General features: G+C 41.2%; 1 protein-coding gene across 11 annotated transcripts in view; it reads left to right on the top strand.

Moving 5' to 3' along the window:
* The first annotated feature begins 3,633 nt into the window (after positions 1 to 3,633).
* The window catches only part of LOC130142038 (adenomatous polyposis coli protein-like), a 130,736-nt gene continuing 112,794 nt past the window's right edge, over positions 3,634 to 21,575 (top strand). For 2 of the 11 annotated variants that reach the window (XM_056323444.1, XM_056323435.1), the window contains exons 1-2: positions 3,634 to 4,033; positions 21,000 to 21,152. In XM_056323444.1, coding sequence (XP_056179419.1) covers positions 21,018 to 21,152 — 135 coding nt within the window. In that variant the 5' untranslated portion in view covers positions 3,634 to 4,033; positions 21,000 to 21,017. The other 9 variants (XM_056323443.1, XM_056323437.1, XM_056323438.1 and 6 more) reach the window with 9 other exon arrangements.

Here is a 21,575-nt window from a genome sequence, read left to right as displayed (position 1 = left end):
TTGAGGAGTTTTGCAACTGCAGATTCAAATTTTCCCCCATTTCTTCAGTCCTTCGTGTAATTGCAGGTCCTGAAAGCCTCACTGTACTAAATAAATCCGCCTTCTCTGGACACATCTCTTTGGCCACAGAAAGAAGGCATTCTTTAACAAATTCTCCCTCTGTGAATGCTCTGCCAGTGCGCGCTACGAGCTTGGCAACTTGATAGCTTGCTCGAAGTGATGATATATTGAGCTGCTTTTGCTTCACAGAAGTATTTTGCTGAGTTGTCAATCCATGTTTCAATCTTAATATTTTATCTTTTCTCACTTGTCCAACCAAAGAATCATATTTATCTTTATGTTGAGGTTGGTAGTGTCGACGCAAATTGTATTCCTTTGACACAGACACTGAATTCTGGCATATCAGACAAACAGCTCGCTCTTTGTACTCCGTGGAAAAATAATCAGAAGTCCACTTTCTTGGAACACCCCGCACTCGGAGTCAATTGTTCTTTTTTTTGACATGATGGTGCGCGCGCTTCCCACTGGTGCTGGCTTGCTTGTCCTGCCTGGGAGCTGGAGGGAGGGAGGGAGAGACGGGGGAGCCGCCCCCCTCGCTGATGCCGCCGCCCCCCTCCTCAGCCCGGCCGCGCAGTCCGGACAGGGTGGCTAGAGGGGACTGAAGGGACTTTGCCGCGCCGGGGCTCTGGCGATTCGCCCGAGTTGGCTGGACCTCGCAGTGCAGAGGCTGCCGACTGAGCTTGCCCGGCAGAAGAGACGCCCGCGCCTCTCGCCCGCCGCGCACCACAGAGGAGGGCGAGGGGGAGGACGGGGCGGCGGCGGCGCGGTTTGTAGCCGAGAGGCGCCCCCTGGCGGGGGCAGGTCGAAGACGAAGCACTGGTTCCAGCCCAGTCCCGGCGGGTGCGTGGGGGCTGCGGAGGCCGGCGCTGATGAAGGGGCAAGCAGTCATCTGCGGCTGCTTGGTCTCCCCCCCCCCCAACCCCCGGCGGGGGGGTTCTGTAAATATTGGGCGCCGGATTGAGGACCCTGGGGGGGGCCGTATTCGGCCCGTGGGCCGTAGTTTGAGGACCCCTGAGTTAAAGTAATTGCCATTGAGTTATCATATCTAACCACGTCTTGTATTTTGTGTTAATAAATCATAAAACTGGTTGGTTGGTGTCGTTTCATCTTAATTCGGTCCAAGGGCATCACAAACTTGGTCATTGGTCCCAAGGGTTAGGGAGGTCATCCTGAATGATTCATTCCGGTTTGTGACAGTCAGCACTGTAAATACTGTTATTACCAGTGGATTAATGATGATAGACTTTCAGAAAGATTGAATACCTAGTGTAGAGATGGCCATGGGTGTAGACATTTGACCTCACTGATACTGATGTGTTAGTTTAAATGGAGTTATATCTGTCTTAGTAATGCTGGTAAGTTGGGCCCCAGAGCTTTTTTCCAAGGAAACATTAACAGCATCTCAGATAAAAATCACACAACTGAAAGTATGCTGATGATAGTAGCAATCAGAAATGTCAAAATTTCAAATTAAAAAAGTTATGTTCTTCACACAAGATCATCTACTTGTGTAGATACTTGGATAGCTTGCTAAATGTTTTTGACTTTTCTTATTTGCATTAATTTCTTGCATTGTTGTATTGTATTTTATTATGTACTGACATATGAGATGATTCATATGTTTTCAATTAAAAATTAGACATTTAAGTCTAAGTTGGTCTGTCTAGACTCCCTTTATAAATAGTAGAAAAAACAGGTAACCCTAGAGGGTAATTTATCTTAAATGTCTAAAATAAGTCAGATGAATTACCCCATGGGGTATCTTTGATGTGACTTCAGATGCCTGACATGAATCTTACCCAGGGTGTCCAAAACCACGTCCTATCCAAACAGCAAACTGTATTATCTGCCATATTTATTTGAATTTCATGGATATTAAGGCTTAATATGGATATAATTATTACAGTATATACTGGAGTATAAGCATGCAAACACTGAAAAGTATTGCTCCATTCCTCTCTGCTCACTGACCTGCTGGATTGACTGCTGGAGGGTTCCAGTATGTGGAGAAAGGGGATACACTATGATAAATATAAATTTAGGCACCCTTCAGCTTCTATACCTCATTGCATGTGTTTATGTGTCTCTCTGACAGAGCAAATTGGCTTTTTCTAGCCTATCTGTCCTCCACCTGACAGTACTTGATTCTCCATAACCAAGTCGGGCAACCCTTCAGGGATTACTTATGTTTTGCTGTGTGGTGGGTTGATCCTGGCCAGCAACTAAGCACCCACCAGCTACTCATTCCTGCAGCAGGATGGGAGTGTAAAAGTCAGTTCTTCACTGCCCAAGGAGAGAGGCAAGGGTGCTTAGTATAGAATTGCCAAGGAAATTTATTCTTTTATTTCAGCTATGTTCATAGCACTGCCCCAGCCTAATGCTTGGGGGACCTCGATACAGAGGAAAGCAGGGTTTATATATGTTACAATACAATTGTGTAGACCAATCAAATTACTCATGTTAAGGGGTGGGTTAATCAGTTATTATCGCTCACGTAATTGGTATGTACTTGTCCAATGCAGGATCAGTACATGCTTGTCCTGTGTAGGTGGTACAGATGTGGTGTGTTAATCCTCATTGTTCTAAACCAATGTCCCATGCAGGTGGTGGTGGTGGGTTTATCCTGGATTCTGGTCGATTGCAGTTCTGGCTGTGGTTATATGCCTGGTTCCATTGAAGGGTTAATCCTCTATTGCTTTGTCATTGGTATGGAGTGTTCTCAGCTGGCAAGAGCTGGCTTAGGTTGCTCTTCCAGTCATATCTACACTGAGGTAAAAGCTCATAATCCCAGGTAGCATTCATTCTTCTAAGCAAGTCATATTACAGTTGGTATCTTCTCTTTCACAGAGAGAACTGGAAGACAGTCACTCAACCTCCCACAAGGAGGCTGATGCCCAGTATAGTCTCTGACCAACAGCTACCTTAGAATACACACCCACGCATGCCCACCTGCCCTTGTTTTGTTGCTGTTGTGGTTTGTTTGTTTGGTTTTCTTTTTTTTTTAATTGAGCTTGAGGTTATTGGCATGAAATACCCCTTTAGCCAATTCAGGTGAGCTGTCACAGCTGCATCCCCTCCTAACTTCGCTGGGGACAGGGGAGAGAAGTGGGTAAAGTGAGAAACAGAGAAAGCTTTGATGCTGTGCAAGGACTATTCAGAAGTAGCCAAAACACTGGTGTGTTACCAACACTGCTTCAGCCACAAATCCAAAACACAGCACCATACAGGCTGCTATGAAGAGAGTTAACTCCATCCCAGCCAGACCCAGTACACACTGTTGCTATTTGATTACTATTTAGGGCTCTCGTCGTCTGGCAGCTTTGCCCTGTCAGCACAGCACAGTCTGTGTACCTCCAGATCTCCCTGTAAGAAAAAGATCTCACCGCACTCAGCACCTACTCCAGCCCTACACCATAACCAGGAGCCGCAAAAGCGACTAGTTGACGGATAACAGCCACCCTACCACATCCTTCACCCCGCCTCCACTGCGACCCACCCCTTGCAGCAAGCGTGTGCTAAGAGAAGGAAGCAGAGGAGTTAATGCCCTTGCGCATGCGCGCCATCACTGCAGAAGCTGGGGTTCCCTCGGTTGCGCTTGCGTGTGCATTGTGGGCAAGATGGTGGTGGGGATGTTAGTTAGAACTGAGTGAGTGAGGGGGTGTGTTGGGCTCGTGGGTGTCCTGTACGGGTTGAGCCCGCGTAGAAGTTGGTGAGGCGGTCGAAGCTGTCTGGAGCCTGCTATGGAGGGATGAGGAGCTGGGGAGACGGGTCAGGGTCCAAGCCCTCGCTGATGAGGAAGAGGTAGCTGCTGGGCCCCTGCTCCTTATGCGCGCTCGGGCCCCTCGACTGCTACTTCACGCCGCCCTGAGGGACGCCGCCTTTGGCTTTGTGGGTCCGTAGCGGTGGGAGGAATCGGAGGAATTGTGGCGGCGGCGCTGCTGCAGCTACTCTGTGGGGAGAGTGCGGCAGGCAGGTGAGTGCCCGTCAGCAGAAGAGCTGGCTCTTGACGCACGCCGTATGCTTTCCCGGGCAGTAGTCCTCCTAGGGAGTACCCGAGTTTGCAGATATTTGATAGCTGAGATACTGCTGGAATACAAAGGCAGTAGTAGTAAGGCACACAAACTAGTTTCTTTTTTCTGTGAAAAAGTATTTATATTTAGAGTCCTTGACCTGCAAAACCTTTCTGTAACTGTTAGATTAGTCTTTGACTTCAAAGCCCTCTATTAGTAGGGGCTATTTCTTCTGTTATGTTTTCTCTCTAATCTCTTGAAATGAGGGGTGGATCTGTACAGGTGTGTCTGACTACACCCTCGGTTTTTTTAAGTCATTCTTGCCTTAAGTGCCATTTATAGCTTCAGAAGTGATTGAATGTAACACAAAATTATTCAGAATTTTATAAAAGTCAGTTTCATTGTGGAGCTACAGGGGAAGGGAGAAGTGAAGATGCAAGTGTACTAAACTATGTAACTGACTTGTTTGTTGTCCTCCTGTCCCAAATAATAATTATAATCTCTATGACAGTAGTGGCATGTAAAACTGTGACAAAAACTTTTAACTTTCCTAAAAATAAAATTTCTGCAGAAACTTTCATTTCATATGTTGGTTCTACCATCTACTAATGAACAAGAGAAGACTTGTGTGTACCAGTCGAGAAGCATATCTTTGAAAGTTTTGCTTCAGGAGGTTATGTCTGAATTGATATCACTACTAGAAATAATGCTTTGGTAAGTTAGAACTACTGCAAGGATTGATTAAGAATGTCGTTAACTGAAATGACAAAGAAACAGAACTTTTTCTCCAATTGTCTTCAGATGCTGTAATCATATTTTTAAACTGACAAAAAGTGTACACTAAATGGTTTCATTCAGTCCTAACTACTCAAGAAATACTAGTCTTGTTAAAGTGAATGTAATGAGGTGGTTGTAATGCTTCAACTTGTTATGATGAAGGCTATTTATAGAATATTTCTGCTCAATGAAAAGGACTTTGCAATTACAAGTACTTTCCTTGGATGTTTTAGATTCCAAAATACAAATGGGTTACTTGGTAAAAAGTATTTATACTTAGTGGTATAAGGAGGGGGGAGGATATATGAACTAAACTCAGGAAATCCAAATGGTGGCATAGATAATCTTGTTGGTTCTGGGTTTTTTTTAAATTTCTAAATAGTGCAGTAGCAAACACTATGGATCATAAGAACGTGTCTTAGGAAATGTAATGAAATACATGTTCACATATGTGAAGTTTTGATACCTAGATATCTGTTACACAATGCTTATCAAGTATCTAAGATCAAGCTTCCTTAGTGTCAAACTAACACCCTCAAGGATGTGCTATGCTACCATGTGCACAAAACTTTAGATGCTGCTTTGGTCAGTACTAGTACTAAACTAATAGCTGTTAGTCCATGTGAACACCTGTATTTTGCACTTAAGTACCTTGTGGATGTTTTCAAAAGATTTTTTTATTTTTTTTATATATCTACACATATGCATGTGTATATACTTTTAGAGCCTTCTTATATCTACTTAATCTTTTGGGTCAGGGAGTTGTGTCCGTGATCATATCAATACTAAATAAAACTTTTAATCCTGTAATGTTCAAATGGGGAAAATCTAGATGTGGCTAACTTTATTTTGGTTAGACTCTGAAAATTCTTGCTTTGAGTAAAACAAAAATAGTTTGGATTGTTTTATATTAGTTAACTTGTCCTGTTTGTTTCAGGCAGCTCAGTAACAATAGAATTATTAATGCAGGTGTTATATGCTTTTTGAAATACTTTATGGTAGCAAGTTGTTATGAAGTATCATGACTGGCATACAATTGGTTTAGTATAGCGTGCAAGTTACTGTTTTTCACCACTATGCTATAGAATTTTTCGTAGCATTATATGGTAGGAATTCATGAATTCCAGGAAACACTCACCCTGTCTGAAACTGAGGCCTTGCCATTCTCCTTTGAGTTGTCCTAATTTAATTTGGACAGTAGAAAGCTATGTCTCTTTTCTGTTGCAAACTACCATGTTTTCACAATGTATTTCTAGTAGCTCTGTGACAGTGACTGAGTGAGTAATGAATGAATGGACTGAAATTAGATAGCTAAACAATTTGGCAAGTAAAATACATCACTAATCTCATTTTAATGAGGATATCAGTAGTTTGAATGGTAAAATAAAATCCTGTGATTCACCTGAATTTAGCTTTTAACGAAGTCTCTGTTGTAGGCTTAAAAAAGGCAACCTAACCTTACTAAATGAATGTAGGAGGACTCAGCTTGGAAATGGCGATCCTGTAGTCGTAACTGATCTTTAAATGAATTTTCTAGTAGTTTGCTGTTTGAATTCATATTATTTTCATTTATTACCAAAAATAGGAAAGCAAAAGCACTGTATAAACTTAGCTTTGACCCCCGATTCACATACTCCTAGTGTTCTGCTATTTAATACCCTATACTGCTGGGTTTTTTTGGTCCTAATTAATTTGGATTATGACTATAAATATTATTTTGCTAAAATAGTGTTAAACTCTATTAGTGACTTCAGTGGCAACTGATGCTGTGCTGTTGTAGAATTCTATTTTAATTGTTGGATGGTAATCATTAATTTTTAGTTGAAAGCTTGCATCAGGCTTAGCTGGAGGATGAAGCCACTAGGCAATAAGCATTCATTCAGTCTCGGAGACCTATATTGAGTGGGGGTGCTATTTTTTGTTAAAGCTTATGGGAGAGGTAGGTAGTTGGGAAATTTAAAGAACACTATTTGCTTTGTCTTATCTGCATGTGCTACTATAATAGTACCTCTGATACTATTTGGATATAGTCACAAGGCTAGTCTATGCTAATTTGACTTGTCAGTCAAAGATTAATAGGGTTCCATGGGTATGTTTGTCTTCATTAGAGAATGATTGTTTTAATTATTGCTAGTGGAAGTAAGAAATTTCAAAAGCATGAATTTTTTTTTTGCCTTGGTCATGTGGATTTTCAGAAGGTGAGGATTAAAATTTAGTATACAAGAACATCTTTTTGAACTAGTTAATATAGTTGTATTAGAGCATGAATGGTTTGATTCCTGTTGAAACAGTAAGCTAAAACACTAAAGTTTGAGGCAAAATAGCATTTTGAAGTGTTGTTCAAAAGTGTAATGCTATTTTTTTAGGGATGCATTTTAATCTCAAACTGTTAGAACTATTAATCTCTAATAGAATAGACTTTACTTAGGTGGACTTGATAATTCAGCTTAAAAAGGATTTAGGTTTATGTGAAATAAGACCACAATGCTTCTGTTAATGCTGTGAGTTCATTTTTTTTTCTTAAAATATGAACTTTTTATTCTTATCCTGTAGTAGAATGCCAGTGACACAATAAAACATCACTCGAAGCTTAATTCACAAGATTAAATAGTTTGTGTAAAAGATGCATGCTTTCTGGAAAGCAGAGATCCAGAAAATCTTTATTTGTGCAGTTAATGCTGAGTGTTGCTTCCTTCAAATAGATTCTGAAAGGTGCCGATTTCCACAAAACTGAATTTGGCTGTTAGTAGGTTGGCCTTTTTGTAGGAATGGGGCGAACTGGAAGGAAAGGAGAACTTCTCATTTTTGTATGACAGGAATGCAAAGAAATCATGAAAGCATAAATTGTGAGTTGACTCTCCCTTTATTAAGGGAAAAGGTTCTCAGGGTCACATGAGCTTTCTTTCCTCTCCAAAATCCCTGCTGTGGTGATCCCACATAGCTGATGCTCTTTTAAGTGGAAGAACAGCAGTTAAGAGTCTGTTGAAACTAAGCAATGTTTTTTCTCGGTCATTTATATAAACAAACATACACAGGAGCTCTGTGTGTTTAAATTTATATATAAAACTTAGGTACCTTGCACATGTTGTCATCAGCCGCCCCCCCCCCCCAAGTTAAGTCAGTCATATAAGCAGTTTATGACTTCGTCATGTTTGGTTGCTATTTCTTGGAGTAAGATTTTTCAGCTTTTTTGGTTATATTGTATATTGAATTCAGTTGTTCAATAATGAGTGTTTCCCTCGAGTATCCCTCCCCCCCCCCCCCCCCCCCCCAATTTGTTTTGTTACAGGCTCTACTGAAGTTTGCATTTGTATTGAAAACTACTGTTTAGGTAGTGGGATGACTTTTTATCAAATTAAATTATTTGAATGCTTAAATGTGACAGGATGGGACAGCTATTAGATTGAAATGGATTCCTCTTGTTTTGGTTTGTCTCATTTATGAGAGTTTTCTTTTGCTATATGGTTGAGAAAACTGATTTTTGTGAATATGGGAAGTATTAGAGGAAATAAATATGTTGTGGACTGAGTCTTTCTGGTTATGTAAACAAGAACTGAGGTTCAAGCATGGTGGTGAAATCAAAAGTGATCTGTTTATCAATGCCCCAGGAAAGCCAAGACCCTTATGCCCAACCAGTCTGTCAGTGTCCCGTTATGGGGCCCCTTCACTGAACAGTCCTGCTGGATCGGAGGGTGATTCAACTGAGTTGTTCAGGGAAACACACCAACAGCATAAGGGGGACCCCTCAGCAGATCTTCCCACTTTATTTGTTTAAATGTTACCCGCTGCCAGTAACTGCTAGCACCCACAAAGGACTCACATTAACAGTTTACGGGATAACACTCTTTATTATAAAATTGTGACAAGATTTGTGATTGCCGGTGATAGGGACTGTCTGCAAAAACAAGCTTGAAATGATACACAACCAAACTATATACAACCAAAACCTTAATTACTAATGACAGCTAGTATGAGTTAGTTATTTAGCATGCATAAGACAAAGTTCTTACCCAACATGTGTCCCTATGGGGGATAAGACAGGTTCAGCCCGTTGACTGATCCCAGAAGTTACAATGGAGTCTTACCCTACCTTCTACCCTCCTTTTTCCACTTTTTATACTCATAGTATATTGCATATTCATTCATCATACACAGGATTGATTACAAAATTAGAGGATGATTACAAATTGATTGATTATAATCAGAGGATTGATTACAAAATGAGGATGCAAATTAGTATGCATTCTCAGAAATTAGTATGCATCCTCAGATAGCACTTACTGAAGTTCTCTACTAACTACGCATGCTCCTCAAGCAGGGTTTTGTCCTCTACCGGGGGGGGGTGGGGGGGGGGGGGGGGGGGGCGGGGGGGGCGGTGCTATTTGAGTTGGAGGTCACAATCTCCCACTACCACAATTATCTTTGTCCTATTTTCAACTAATTTTCTGTTGATGGCGGTGGATTGCAACACCTTATCAGCCTGTCTCCTCTCATAGCCAGAACTTTCCTCACTTGAAGGCTTCTCTCTGTGTAACTTAGATAATGGTTTTCTTTTCACTCTCTGTTCTGTGTTTCTCATGCTCCCCAAGGCTGACTCCCTTGATTAGTCCCTTCATTCATAACAGCTTTAGAGAGTGAGTCAGCTTGACCTAGCTTTGTGAACACTGAATCAGAGTTGGGTAATCCAGGAGTTTAGACAACTCTCCCCTCCCCCTTTGGACTTATTCCAGTCCAGGACTAGTCCATTTCCATCACATTTAGGTGGAGTTTGAGAGACTCTAGTCTTACATATTGTTACTAAACTGGTATCATGTGCCCAGTGAGGTGTAGTAGTACCTTGGAGGCAGGTAACTTTGAGACGGAGGTGTGTGTTAGTATTACAATGAGGTTATTTCATCTGAGAAAAGTAATTTCACCACAATGGTTGGCTCAGCCACAGACATCTCATGGATTCTTCGTGTGACAACTGCTATGCAGCTTATCAGCTGTGTGGTGTCATCAAGTTCCCATTCCTGCAGGGAGCATGACAGAGCGTGGCTGCAGGGTCTCCACTGATTTGAAGAATTACTTTACCAATATACAAGCGAGCAGAGGTTATCTTTATTTGACAGCGCTGGGTGCATGGGGGATCACTCCACCAAAGTCATGCACACCGAGGGGACTTTTCAGTGTCTTCTTTATACAGGCTACTCATACCTATTCATTAATTTTCTGGGACCGTTCTGGGGACTCATTTACATATCTCGCGCACTGCACAATGTCCTTGAGGAGTGGTCGTCTGGGGGTCTTCAGGATGAAGATTGTGAGTCTTCCTCCAGTGAAACTTTTTACCTCTTTGTCTCTGCTCAGACTCTTCCCTCGCTAAACTAGTGACCATGATTTAAAGTTCCTTGTCTTTGCCATGTTGCACAGACAACAAGAACTTAGGACCAAATGGCCGCCTTAAAGATAAACAAAAATCCAAGGGATTAGCAATTAGTACATCCTTTATGTCAACAATAAGGGCCTTTGGATGTTTCCCAACTTAATATATCATTCTTTAGATATGTGGCACATCTTTCATCATTCACCACTCTGCTCCATCCTCTGTTACTCCTATCAGCATGTGCCGAGCTGGCAGGATGTGTTGCTTAGGGAACCGTGGTGATGTGGGTTCCGTGCATGCCAACTATCCTGAAGGCGATGGCTATGTTTTACTCTAAAAAGCTTTCTGTAATACTATACTTCTATTGGGTCCCATTTTTCTCTAATCCCCCCCCCCCCAAGTTAATTTTCCCACAGGTGTCCTTCTTGTTGCCCTTGACTCTCCTCATCAGAATCAACTCTAAGTGGGACTTCGTCTTTCCTAACCGTGTTTCTGCATGCTCAGGCAGTGTTTCTATATTCCTTTGTATTGGGTTTATGTGGCAAGGTTTTTTGGGGGTAGGGGCAGCGGCAGGCTGATGTGGCCTCTGTGAGAAGAGACTATGGGATTTCCCTGTGCCAGACAAAACCAGAACAGACACCTGCTACTCGCTAAAGCTCAGTCAATCAATGAAGCTGATGGCAACCTCTGTGATAACATATTTAACAGAGGATAATAAACACTGCATAGCAGTTGAGAGAGAAGTGAGAAAAAAGTGTGTGCAAAAAAAAAAAAAATATCTGCAGACCCCAAAGTCAGTGAAGAATGCTGGGGGGAAGAGACATCAACAGTGCAGCCCCATTGAAGACTTTAGCTGGAGTAGGTGGATATACCTTGAAGGAAGCTACAGCCCGTAGTAGGGACTCCATGCCAGAGCAGGCAAAAGGTATGAAGAGGAAGGAGCATCAGAGAGGAACTGTTATGAACTGACCACACAACGCCCATCTCCCCCTGTGCTGCTCGTGGTGGTGGAGACAGGAAGATGGTGGAGGAGTCAAGAAGGAGGAGGAAGGTGTGTTTAGTTTTTGTTTCTCGATGTCCTAGTCAAATGTAACTTATTGCCAATTAAAAATAATTTTCCCCAAGTCAAGTCTATTTTACCTGTGATGGTAATTGGTAAGTGATCTCCTTGCCTTTATCTTGACCCACAAGTTCTTCCATCTTATTTTCTCCTTTCAACCTGTTGAGGGGGAGTGAGAGTGGAGCTGGGTGGAGCTTTGGCAGCCAGCCAAGGTCAACCCACTGCATCCTCCCACATTACCTCTCCCTGCTTCTACCTTCTGTATACTTCCCTTTTCATGTTTGAGTTTTGCCAGAAGCTCCTTCTTCATCCATGCAGGTCTCTTGGCATTTTTGCCTAATTTCGTATTCATTGGGATGGACTGCTTTTGAGCTTGAGGGAGATGATCCTGGAATATTAACCAGATTTCTTGGGGCCCCTCTTCCCTCCAGGGCCTTATCCCATGGGATTCTTCCAAGCAAATCCTTGGAGAGGCCAAAGTCTGTTCTCCTCAAGCCCAGGGTTGTGAGCTTGCTTTTCACCCTCCTCCCTGCCCTCAGGATCCTGAACTCCACCATCCACATGGTCACTGCACCCAAGGCTGCCTTTGACATTCCCAACAAGCCACTCGTTGTTGGTAAGTGAGGTCCAGCATAGCCCTTCTCATTGGCTCTTCTATCACTCAGAGGAGGAAGTTATTATCAATGCACTCCAGGAACCTCCTGGATTGCTTATGCTCTGCTGTGTTGTCTCCACAGCAGATATCAGGGTGGTTGAAGTTCCCCCATGAGGACCAGGGCCTGCAAATGCTAGACTGCTCCTATCTGTCTGTAGAGGGCTTCATCCATTTGTTCTTCTTGAGAAGGCAGCCCATAGCAGACACCCATTATGCTGTTCCCTTTGCCTGTCTTCTCTTTAATCCTTATCCATAAACTCTGAAGTGACCTCTCATCCATCCCTAGGCAGGGCTTGATGCATGCCAGCTGTTGTCTCACAAAGGACACCTTCCCCTCCTCATCTTCCCATCCTGTCCTTCCCTAAAAAGCTTGTATTCCTCCATTGAAGCACTCCAGTCATGGGAGTAGACCACTACACATCTGTGAAGGTGCTTTGTGCTTGCTGGGAGCACCAGTCTATTCTCCAGGGGTGCAATCCTGCACTGGCTCATCTCTACTATCACAGAAGACAACTAATGATGAATCAAATTCTGTATTGGTCCTGAGAGAAGAGCTGGTGGACTTACTTTCCTGACCTTAAGCAATTGACTGAATCTTTGTAGTGTGAGACTTGATTATAGTCATTGCAACTTTTTATGTGTGCACGTGTTCCAAGGAGTTGCAGTTCTTGAAGGATTAAAGAAATAACTTTTTTGTTCAAACAAAGCAAAGACTGTCAAATGGAAGCCTTGGTTTTCTCCTCTGTTTTTCTCTTCTTGTTCCCTTTGTCCTCTCTGTCTAGTGTTTTCTACCCTTTTTAAAATATGTTTTCACAGAGATGCTACCAGCTTTGCTGATTGGCTCAGCTTTGGCTGTTCTAGTACATGTAGAAACTTTTTATATATCCAAATATTATCAATGCTGTGTTCTTTTATTGAAAGGAAAAATAGAATGATAATCTTCACAACCTGAGTAATGCAGATACTTGTGATATTTTACACAGGGAGAATTTAAATGTCTTACCCATGACTAGAGAGTAAGTATTAATGTTGAAATACAGAATTGGAGATGCTTTTGTATTTATGATAACATCTTGCCTGCCTTCTCAATGGTTCAAAACCTATCCAAAAGTTGGAATATGAGCATATGTTGTTGCTTAACACTATAGGGACAGGCAGGTTCTTCTGGGGATTATTAGTTTGTTGTTACACAGAATTTCTAGCAATTAGCATAGCTTTCAGTTAAACAGAGTTTCTGGTAATCAGTGTAGCTTTCTTATGATCTGGAGTTTTTAGTCACCTGGACTTTTAAATCACCAGATTGAGTAAAATTCTTAATAATCAGCATGTGATACAGTATTCATAATCTAGATTCAGACTTTACCTAAAAGAATATGAGTCACTCAATCCTTAGAAGAAGACGACAATGGTGAAGGCATCCCTGACTACTGGGAGATCATGGGTTTTGCCATCCAGCAGCAGTTCTGGTTTAAGTCCTGCTTAGGAGTTGCAGCTGCTTTATTTTATAGTCAATACCTCATGTGCTGTTATGCTTCCCTATTCCATATCGGGTGGCACCACATCCTGGCAACAATGCTGGTCCTAATGCTGACAGGGGGTTTATCTCTTCTATAATGGGGGTCCATCACATCCTGGTGACAACTACAGTGTTGAAAAGGGGAAGAGAGAAGGGAGTGATATGTGATCAGCACACTTGCATGTTATGGCGGTTTGTCTTAGAAAATGGCGTTGGTTATGCTAACCATGCTACCAGGGGTCAGGAGCAGGGGGTATTGGTCACATGTTAACAGAAATCATATTCTGTAATGTGTGCATAATAGGTGTATTTAGACTGGCAACAGGTTTGAGATGGCTTAAGTACTTAGTGGTGTGTCCTTTCCATAGCATTGTAATATTGGCTGAGGTTAAAGTAGCCTTGTTATTCTGGAATGAAAGTGTCTTTGCACAGAGTTATTCAGATGCAACTAGTGTTTTAACTTGTCTAGCCTCGTTTGCATTAATTTTCAGGCAGAGGTGTACCCTTGGGTCCTGCTTTTTACTGTTGGCAGCTAATCGGTGTGGGTTTAATATTTTACTATTTTTTTTGTGTCCCTTAAGGCTGTGGATGAATCCGCGTTAGAGGAATGCGGTAGTCACTCAGGAGAAGCGTGTCGTGTCGTCCCCCCCCCCCCCCCGTGACAGTGCTGTCCAGTCCGCACGGATGCTCGTTAGCCCCTCTGAAATATTTAATGTCGGCGACGCGTGCTGTGTTTGGCAGAGCTGCTCCCGGTGTCGAGAGCAGCAGCTCGCCGTCCTTTCAAGTGCTAAATGTGGCGAAAAGTACGTTTTCAGGGAGGGGCTCTCACCAGAGCCCTCTCACCTAGGGCGATAGCCCAGAGTACACGGTACGCAACTGTTTTCCGGCGGGAGGGAAGGACGATAATCTCCGGGGCGCGCCGCCCTATTGGCTGTGCGGCGGCGCCGGGCGGCACGTGACTTGGGCCGTATTGGTCGCGGCACTAGCGCAGCCGCTGGTCGCGGGTGGGGTCGACTGTAACGCGATTGAAGCTCTAGCGGCTGCGGAGATGGGGTGAGTGAGCGCGGCGGCGTAGCGCTGCTGGTTCCTGGTGGCCTTGCTATAGGAGGAACTGAGGACGGCTCTCTGCGGTGCTTAGCCGCGCCTGTGACGGAAGCAGCGGCGCCAGAAAGGGAGAAAAAGCGCTTTTGTGGTTTAAATAGGTGGAAAAAGAAAAAAAAGGTTCGCTGACATAGAGGGGAGGAGGAGGACCATATTGAAGAACAGCAGGAGCATCAGATAACGAAGAAGGGAAGGGATATATGGCGAGCAGGGTTGAGGTTGTCCTGGCCCCTAATGCTGCTACAGCGACAGCTGCCGGCAAGGGTCACAAAGCCTCTACCGCTGTGCTCTGGCGCAGCTTGCTGCCCTGCAGCGATGGGGAGAAGGGGGAGGGGAGGTAGGTATTTCAGGTTGCGCAGCCCTTGCCTGTGGGATCGGAATTTGGACGTGTTTTTCTGGGGATGATGCATGTCCCGTTGTGAAACAGTAAGGAGCTCCCTTGTGTGTGGCACCAGCCTGGGGCCGTGTCTCCACTTCGCTGCAGCAGCTTTTTCTCTTATCTGGAAAATGAGAGCTGTAAAGGGACCGGAAGCAGGGCTGTACTGCTGCATTCAGAAATGCACTAATAGGTGGCCACCTGTGAGCTATATAGTAGCAAAAATGCTGAGGATTCTTGTAAGAGGAATGTTGTATGTTTAATGAACCCTAAAATTCCCTGACTTCTTAATGTATTTAATGTTGCAAAGATATGCTTAGATCTGTGACTTAACCTGAATACTCTGGGAAACATTAATGGGTTAGTCCTTTCTTTCTTTTTGTCAAATATGCAGCTTTTATTCTAGCAGTTTGGACTTTAATGACAATGACCTAAAATCTTGGGTTTTGCAAAACCAAGGTGTAAGACACCTACTGCTGAACTGCTTGTTTACAGTAACACAGTCAAGCAGTAAACACAAAGTCTTTTCTGGTGACTTAAGTGTAGGACTTTGACTACAACCTTAATTTAATAGTTTAAGGGATCAGCAAAAACTCAGTTTAGACTGGTTTGGATAGTCATGTTGAAAGATGCCTTATAAAAGGTGTAGTAGGAAATGTACAACTCTTCAGTTGGTAGAGAAGTATTTTTATTGAATTGCTGTGCATATATATGAAGAATACAATATAGAGTGATTCTAACAAGTCTTTTTCCTTACTGTTCTGTTGAAAGTACACCTTTATTTCAAAACTTTTTTGCTATTCCCTTTTTTGTTATTTCTAATGTGCTTAATTTCTGAATATTTTATCACAATTACAGTTCTTTGATAGTACACAAATATGCAGAGTAGTTTCCTGGAACCAAGCTTCTGTATTTTTAAGGAGACTCCAAGAAACTGATAAAACATTTTCCTCCTCTTTAGTAGTGATGCACAAAAAAATTTTGACAAAGACAACTCTAACTTACTGAATTTGCAATGAAGTCCTTGTTACTAAAACAACCACCTTGTGAGCAACCAAAGAGTAGTTTGTGATGACTTTTCTACACCTTCCCACATATCTCTGACTGATGACCTGGGCACACTTAATGCAAAACAAATGAGAAGAACTGAAGGTATGAGATGTATAACACCGCTGTTCCATTCATAGACACTTATTCCATGCTGTTTTCTCCATTCTGTTTAAATATATCCAAAGCCTTAGAGCCCTCTTAGTATTCATTATGTCCATGTGCTACATAGACCAGATGAGGAAAAAAACCCAAACAAAATAACCTCCCTTCTGTCACAGCACTATCAAAACTAGCTAGCTGCAACAAGGCTTTTACCATCCCATACCAGGTTAACTTCAATAAGTAGTTCCCACACCTTGCCCCAGCATGGCCACCAATCCCCCATAAGGTTTACAAAAGTAGATCTACTGTCAGTGCTGCTTCTCAGTCCTCTTCAGGCCAGTCCACCCTGCTTCTTGCCTCTGCAGTGTCCAGATTCTCTCTTCTCCAGGCTCCTCTTCCAACCAGCCTCTCTTCATCCAGGCTCCCTGCTTCTCCTGGGGTCTCTCCTACAGCTGGGGGTGTACTCTCTCTTTCTCTCTTCCCTCTGCTTCTTCCAGCTCCCTTTTCATCTAAGACTCCTCTTCCATCCCCCTTAGAGCTATTTAACTACTTAGCAGGAACCAGCCACAGCTGCACGTTATCCACATCAGCCAATCCACCACCCCTGAAGCCAGCCCACAGCTGTATATTATCAATGTTAATTAACTTGCCTTCATTCCTCTACAAGTCCTGTATGATTTCTCTATACCCTTCTACTGAGTAGGCATTTTTGGGTTTGTTCTTTGATGCATATAGGGACGGAAAGATTAAATAGATTCACAAAAGCCATTTTAGTAAGGCTTAGGCATGCCACCAGGTAGAAATATTGTTATTTTTCAGTGTGATACTGGAAAAGGCACAAATATGTTTTGTGCTCTATCTGGAAAGAATCGGGATAATGGGCTTTTATGACCTGAGGAGGATGGAGTATTTTTCAGTGAGTATACAAGGAGAGTGTTAAAACCTGTGAAGGATAAATATTTTTAAATTAGCAGGCCTGGAAAACTTGCTCCAAACTGAACTGGATAAGATAGTCTCTATCCCACTGATCATAGAATTATTTAGGTTGGAAAAGACCTTTTGAGATCATCAAGTCCAGCTGTTAACCAGGACTGCCAAGTCCATCGCTAAACCATGTCCCTAAGCACCACATCTACACATTTTTTAAACACCTCCAGGGATGGTGATTCCACCACCTCCCTGGGCAGCCTGTTCCAATGCTTGACCACCCTTTCAGTGAAGACATTTTTCCTAATACCCAATCTAAGCCTCCCCTGGCATAACTTGAAGCTGTGTCCTCTTGTCCTGTTGCTTATTATCTGGGAGAAGAGACCTACCCCTATCTGCCTACAATCTCCTTTCAGGTAGTTGTAGGTTCCCCCCTGAGTCTCCTCCAGACTAAACAACCCCAGTTCCCTCAGCTGCTCCTCATGACACTTGTGCTCCAGAACCTTCACCAGCTTCATTACCTTTCTCTGGATGCACTCCAGCACCTCTACATCTCTCTTGAAGTGAGGGGCCCAAAATTGAACACAGTATTAGAGGTGCAATACTTTGATGAATTCTTAAATACCAAAAAAAGACTTGGAAGACTGCTGATATTTTGCCAGATTTGAAAAAGGACAAGCAGAAGGATATCTATACGTAGATTATTTAATGTAACATCAAGCTTCAGATAGAAGAGTGGAGAAACTGATAAAAGATTTGGGCAACAGAGCAATTGAATTGATGCAAGTCAGCATGGTTTGATATATTAAAAAAAAAAAAAAAAAGGGCAAAATAAACCTTACTTGATTTTCTTGATGTTTTAAGTGTATTGATAAACGTGCAATTTTTATATAGTTTTATGGCTGAAATTAATGGGTGGAGCTGGCTTACTTTGGAACAGTTGTGTAGGGTTTTTGCCTGTGTCAGCTCTGCTTGTCTTTTGGAAATACTCATAGAGTAACTGAACCATTGTGGTTAATGGCCCAGCATATTAAGTTAAACACATGCTTATTTCAGATTATATTAGTAGTCAGGAAGTAATCTGCAGGTGGTTCAGTAGCTGCTATATGAGCAGCTGAGCTCTCTTTTCACCTTGCAGAGATGGGTAGGGCAGGCACTGTTCTAGCCATCCCAGCATTAGTAGTAATCTCTTGCAAGTCAGAACCCTTAGACTTAGTACTTCAACAGATGTTTTAAAATGTGTTAAAAAGATTAATAAGACACTAATTTGAAAATCTCAAAAATATGCTTTAATGACAGTATGATCTACCACTGAATAAGTTTGGTTTTATCCTGAATTCAGTGTGACATGCCCTTGAAACAATTCCCCATTAGTCGCTTGTGAGTGAATTATAATAACTAATAGAATAGTAAAGAGTAATAAGGATATTTGTCTTATTACAGGATAGTTGGGTAAAACTTGCAGCTGTAGAAAGAAATCAGAGTTGATAGTTCTTTCTAACTACTAAATTATAATCTAGATATTAATGAACTGTAGGCACAATGATCATAATTTGTTATTTTAAGAATAGTAGCTACAATGTGAAAAATCTTTGGTTGTTAGCACATCTGCTTACCAGTAGTGGTGGTAGTAGAATGCTAAATTCTGTTTCCTTATTGGCGAGTCAGAGGTCTGATTTACTGTTCTTTCAAGGAAGTTCATAATCCAAAATCAGTGTAATGAACTGGAATCCCAGTTGACTTCAGTATTGTTTGAATTGGGCATTACTGGAGAAAATAGTTTTGTTTTTTCCACTGAGTTTTGATCTCTGAAGTAGCTATAGAGCTTATTCACTAACAAAAAAAAAAATCAGCCTCAGTTACCATGTGTGACTAAACAATTGTTCAGTTGAAGATTTTTTTTAAAGTTGAAACAAATAGGTTGTAGTGAAAATATATTGTCTATATGTATGGACAGTGCTAGTACTCTGTCTATATTGTTGAGAAAAAGACGTTAAGGTTTTACACTTTATTCTTTAACTTTGTACTGAAAAGACTAGTTTGTTCTACAGGAAGTTCTGGTAGTAATAGCATTTATGACTGACGAAAACCTAGTAATGGAGGCTGAAATATTTCCATAAATAAATTTAATTAATATATCATAAATTGTTGAGCTTGGGGTTCTTAAACAGAACTTCTTCAGGGTATGTTGTGTATATTGTTTATTAATTTCAAATAAAAAAATCACCATTCAATATAAAGTTGTAAGTCTTCAGAGAACATTGGTGATTTTGCCTATCTCTTTGGGGGTTTCAGACTAAAAAAAGCACATCTAAATTTCTGTTTCCTGTGCAGTTATAACTATTAATTTTTTCTTAATGTAGAAAAATGCATGTCTAAGTCTTAACAGTACATTTGCATAAATCTAGACTGCTGATTAATTTTTTTTTTAGTGTCTGAGTTATATCCAACTTGAAATTCTGCTTTGATATGTGTATTCATGCAAACTGCTGATTCAGTACAGCGCATAGTGAAATTTCTTGTAACTTCATTTTACTTTGGTAAGAGATTTCTTCTCTATCTCCTAAGAATGAGAAAATAGGTTAGGGATCTAGGAGACCTAGATTCTAGGTGTTTCTTATATTGATGGAGTTAAAGTCTGAAGTTCCTGCATCCCTGAAATTATTTCTTGGTTTAAATCTAGCAATAGGGGTTATCTCCATTCTTCCATTTGAGTTTCTTTTTGCAGAGTGGTCTAGATCCAGATTTAGAGTGCAAAAGGGTGCTTGACTCTCAATCATAATAGTGAATTTACAAAAGGTGGGTTGTGTTCTTTCTCATGCATTTTCCTTTGGGTTGGATAAAGTATGAAATTGGTATCAGAACAAACAGTTCTTAGTCTTTCCTTTCCTCTCGACTCCCCAGTATAGTGACTTCATACCTGGAGTGAAGTTGTATTTATTCTTAATTAAACTGATTCTAGCCCCATGGATCGTGAATATGTTTCTGTGTATGGTGTAAAGTGTTACAGCTTCAAACTAAAGGGCCAAGTGTAAACCATTCCTTGCTTTAATTTGGACTTGCTATATGGTCTCTGCTGTGAATGAGGAAATATGTGGCTGTGAACCCTGTATGGCTGACGAGGGCCTAGAGCAAAGTGTAGCTTATTGTCCATTTGGACATCTGTTATTTAATAAAAATTGGAGATGTTCTGGATTACTCAACTTGCATTAATCAACTAATTCAAATAGTTTTGTTTTAATCTGAAAACCTGTGGAGTTGTAATACTTGACATCTGAATAAATCAACAAGTGACTCCTAGTCAACAGTAAAATACTGTCTCTTAGCACTGATGTCCCACTTCCATGTCATAAAAAAAAAAAAAAAGCAGCCAAACAACAACAAACATTACACAAAGGGAAGAGGGGGCTTTGGAAACTTTTATCAGGAGGAGAAGGTAAAAATACATTTAAAAAAACCTTGTTATTCAGATTTGCTTCCAATTTTCATGTGCTAAGTGAGTTATAGCAATAGATTGTCTAAAGACAATTTTAAATTCTGCTCTGAGTCTTATCAAGTCAATTGAAATTAACAATTTGCTTGAAGCCTTTTATTTTTGTTATTTGAAAGCAAAGCACTTTGCAAGCACAATTTGACAGTGCTTGTTGGCTACTCAAAATGATTAAATATGATCTATTATCTCCTTAGTTTCTTATTGTTATAATTGAAGTACTTAAAAGTAAGGATGCTTTTGTATAATGGTATGATTTCTCCTTGTGTATTCTGGCTTCCCCTAATACCTAAAGCAATTGTTATCATCATCTTTCATTTGCTGAATCATGTATCAAATGGAAGCCTACTGAAAAAAAGCCACTGAAGTGATGTTAGTTCTAGGCACTTATAGTTTGGTTTCATGGATTTGAATGAAATGTTTAGTAAGTTGAGTGGTAAATGGGAAAGACTGAGATGTAATTTTATGTTTAGATATGTTTAAGCCTAGTATCATTTCTTATTTTTCAAGGACTGAGGGTAGCCCAGGATGGCTGTAGCTTCATATGACCAGTTGTTAAAGCAAGTTGAGGCATTAAAGATGGAGAACTCCAACCTCCGACAGGAGCTAGAGGACAACTCAGATCACCTGACAAAGCTGGAAACTGAGGCATCTAATATGAAGGTATTGCAACCTATATGTCTGTGTATTATCATTTCTGTTATTGTCTTTTGGTTTTGATTATGTATGAGTGTTTTAATAGACTAGTAGTTTCTCAAAAAATGTTATGTGTTTTTAGATTCCTACAGAAATCCCTTTCCAGGCTGTGTAAGGGAAAACTATTTTCATAATAATTTGATTAATTGTTTTTGAAATTTGAAAACTAAACATTTCAAAACAGCTTTTAGATACACCTTTCCATTTTCATATTTTCTTTTCTGGTCTGTCATGATAAGCTCTATCATTTTTACCACTGCTGTACTTCCCAGCAGGAAGTCTGGTCTGTTGACATAGCTTTTGATGAAGCAAGTATTGCTTACCTTCTGAAAATAGTGGAGGGACTGGATATTTCCAGTGTTTTAAGGTAAGTATAAAAAATTTTAGTTT

This window comes from Falco biarmicus, chromosome W (assembly GCF_023638135.1).
Source record: "Falco biarmicus isolate bFalBia1 chromosome W, bFalBia1.pri, whole genome shotgun sequence".
Classification (NCBI taxonomy): domain Eukaryota; kingdom Metazoa; phylum Chordata; class Aves; order Falconiformes; family Falconidae; genus Falco; species Falco biarmicus.
Note: the sequence above shows the minus strand (reverse complement) of the source record. Positions and strands in the feature narration are given on the sequence as shown.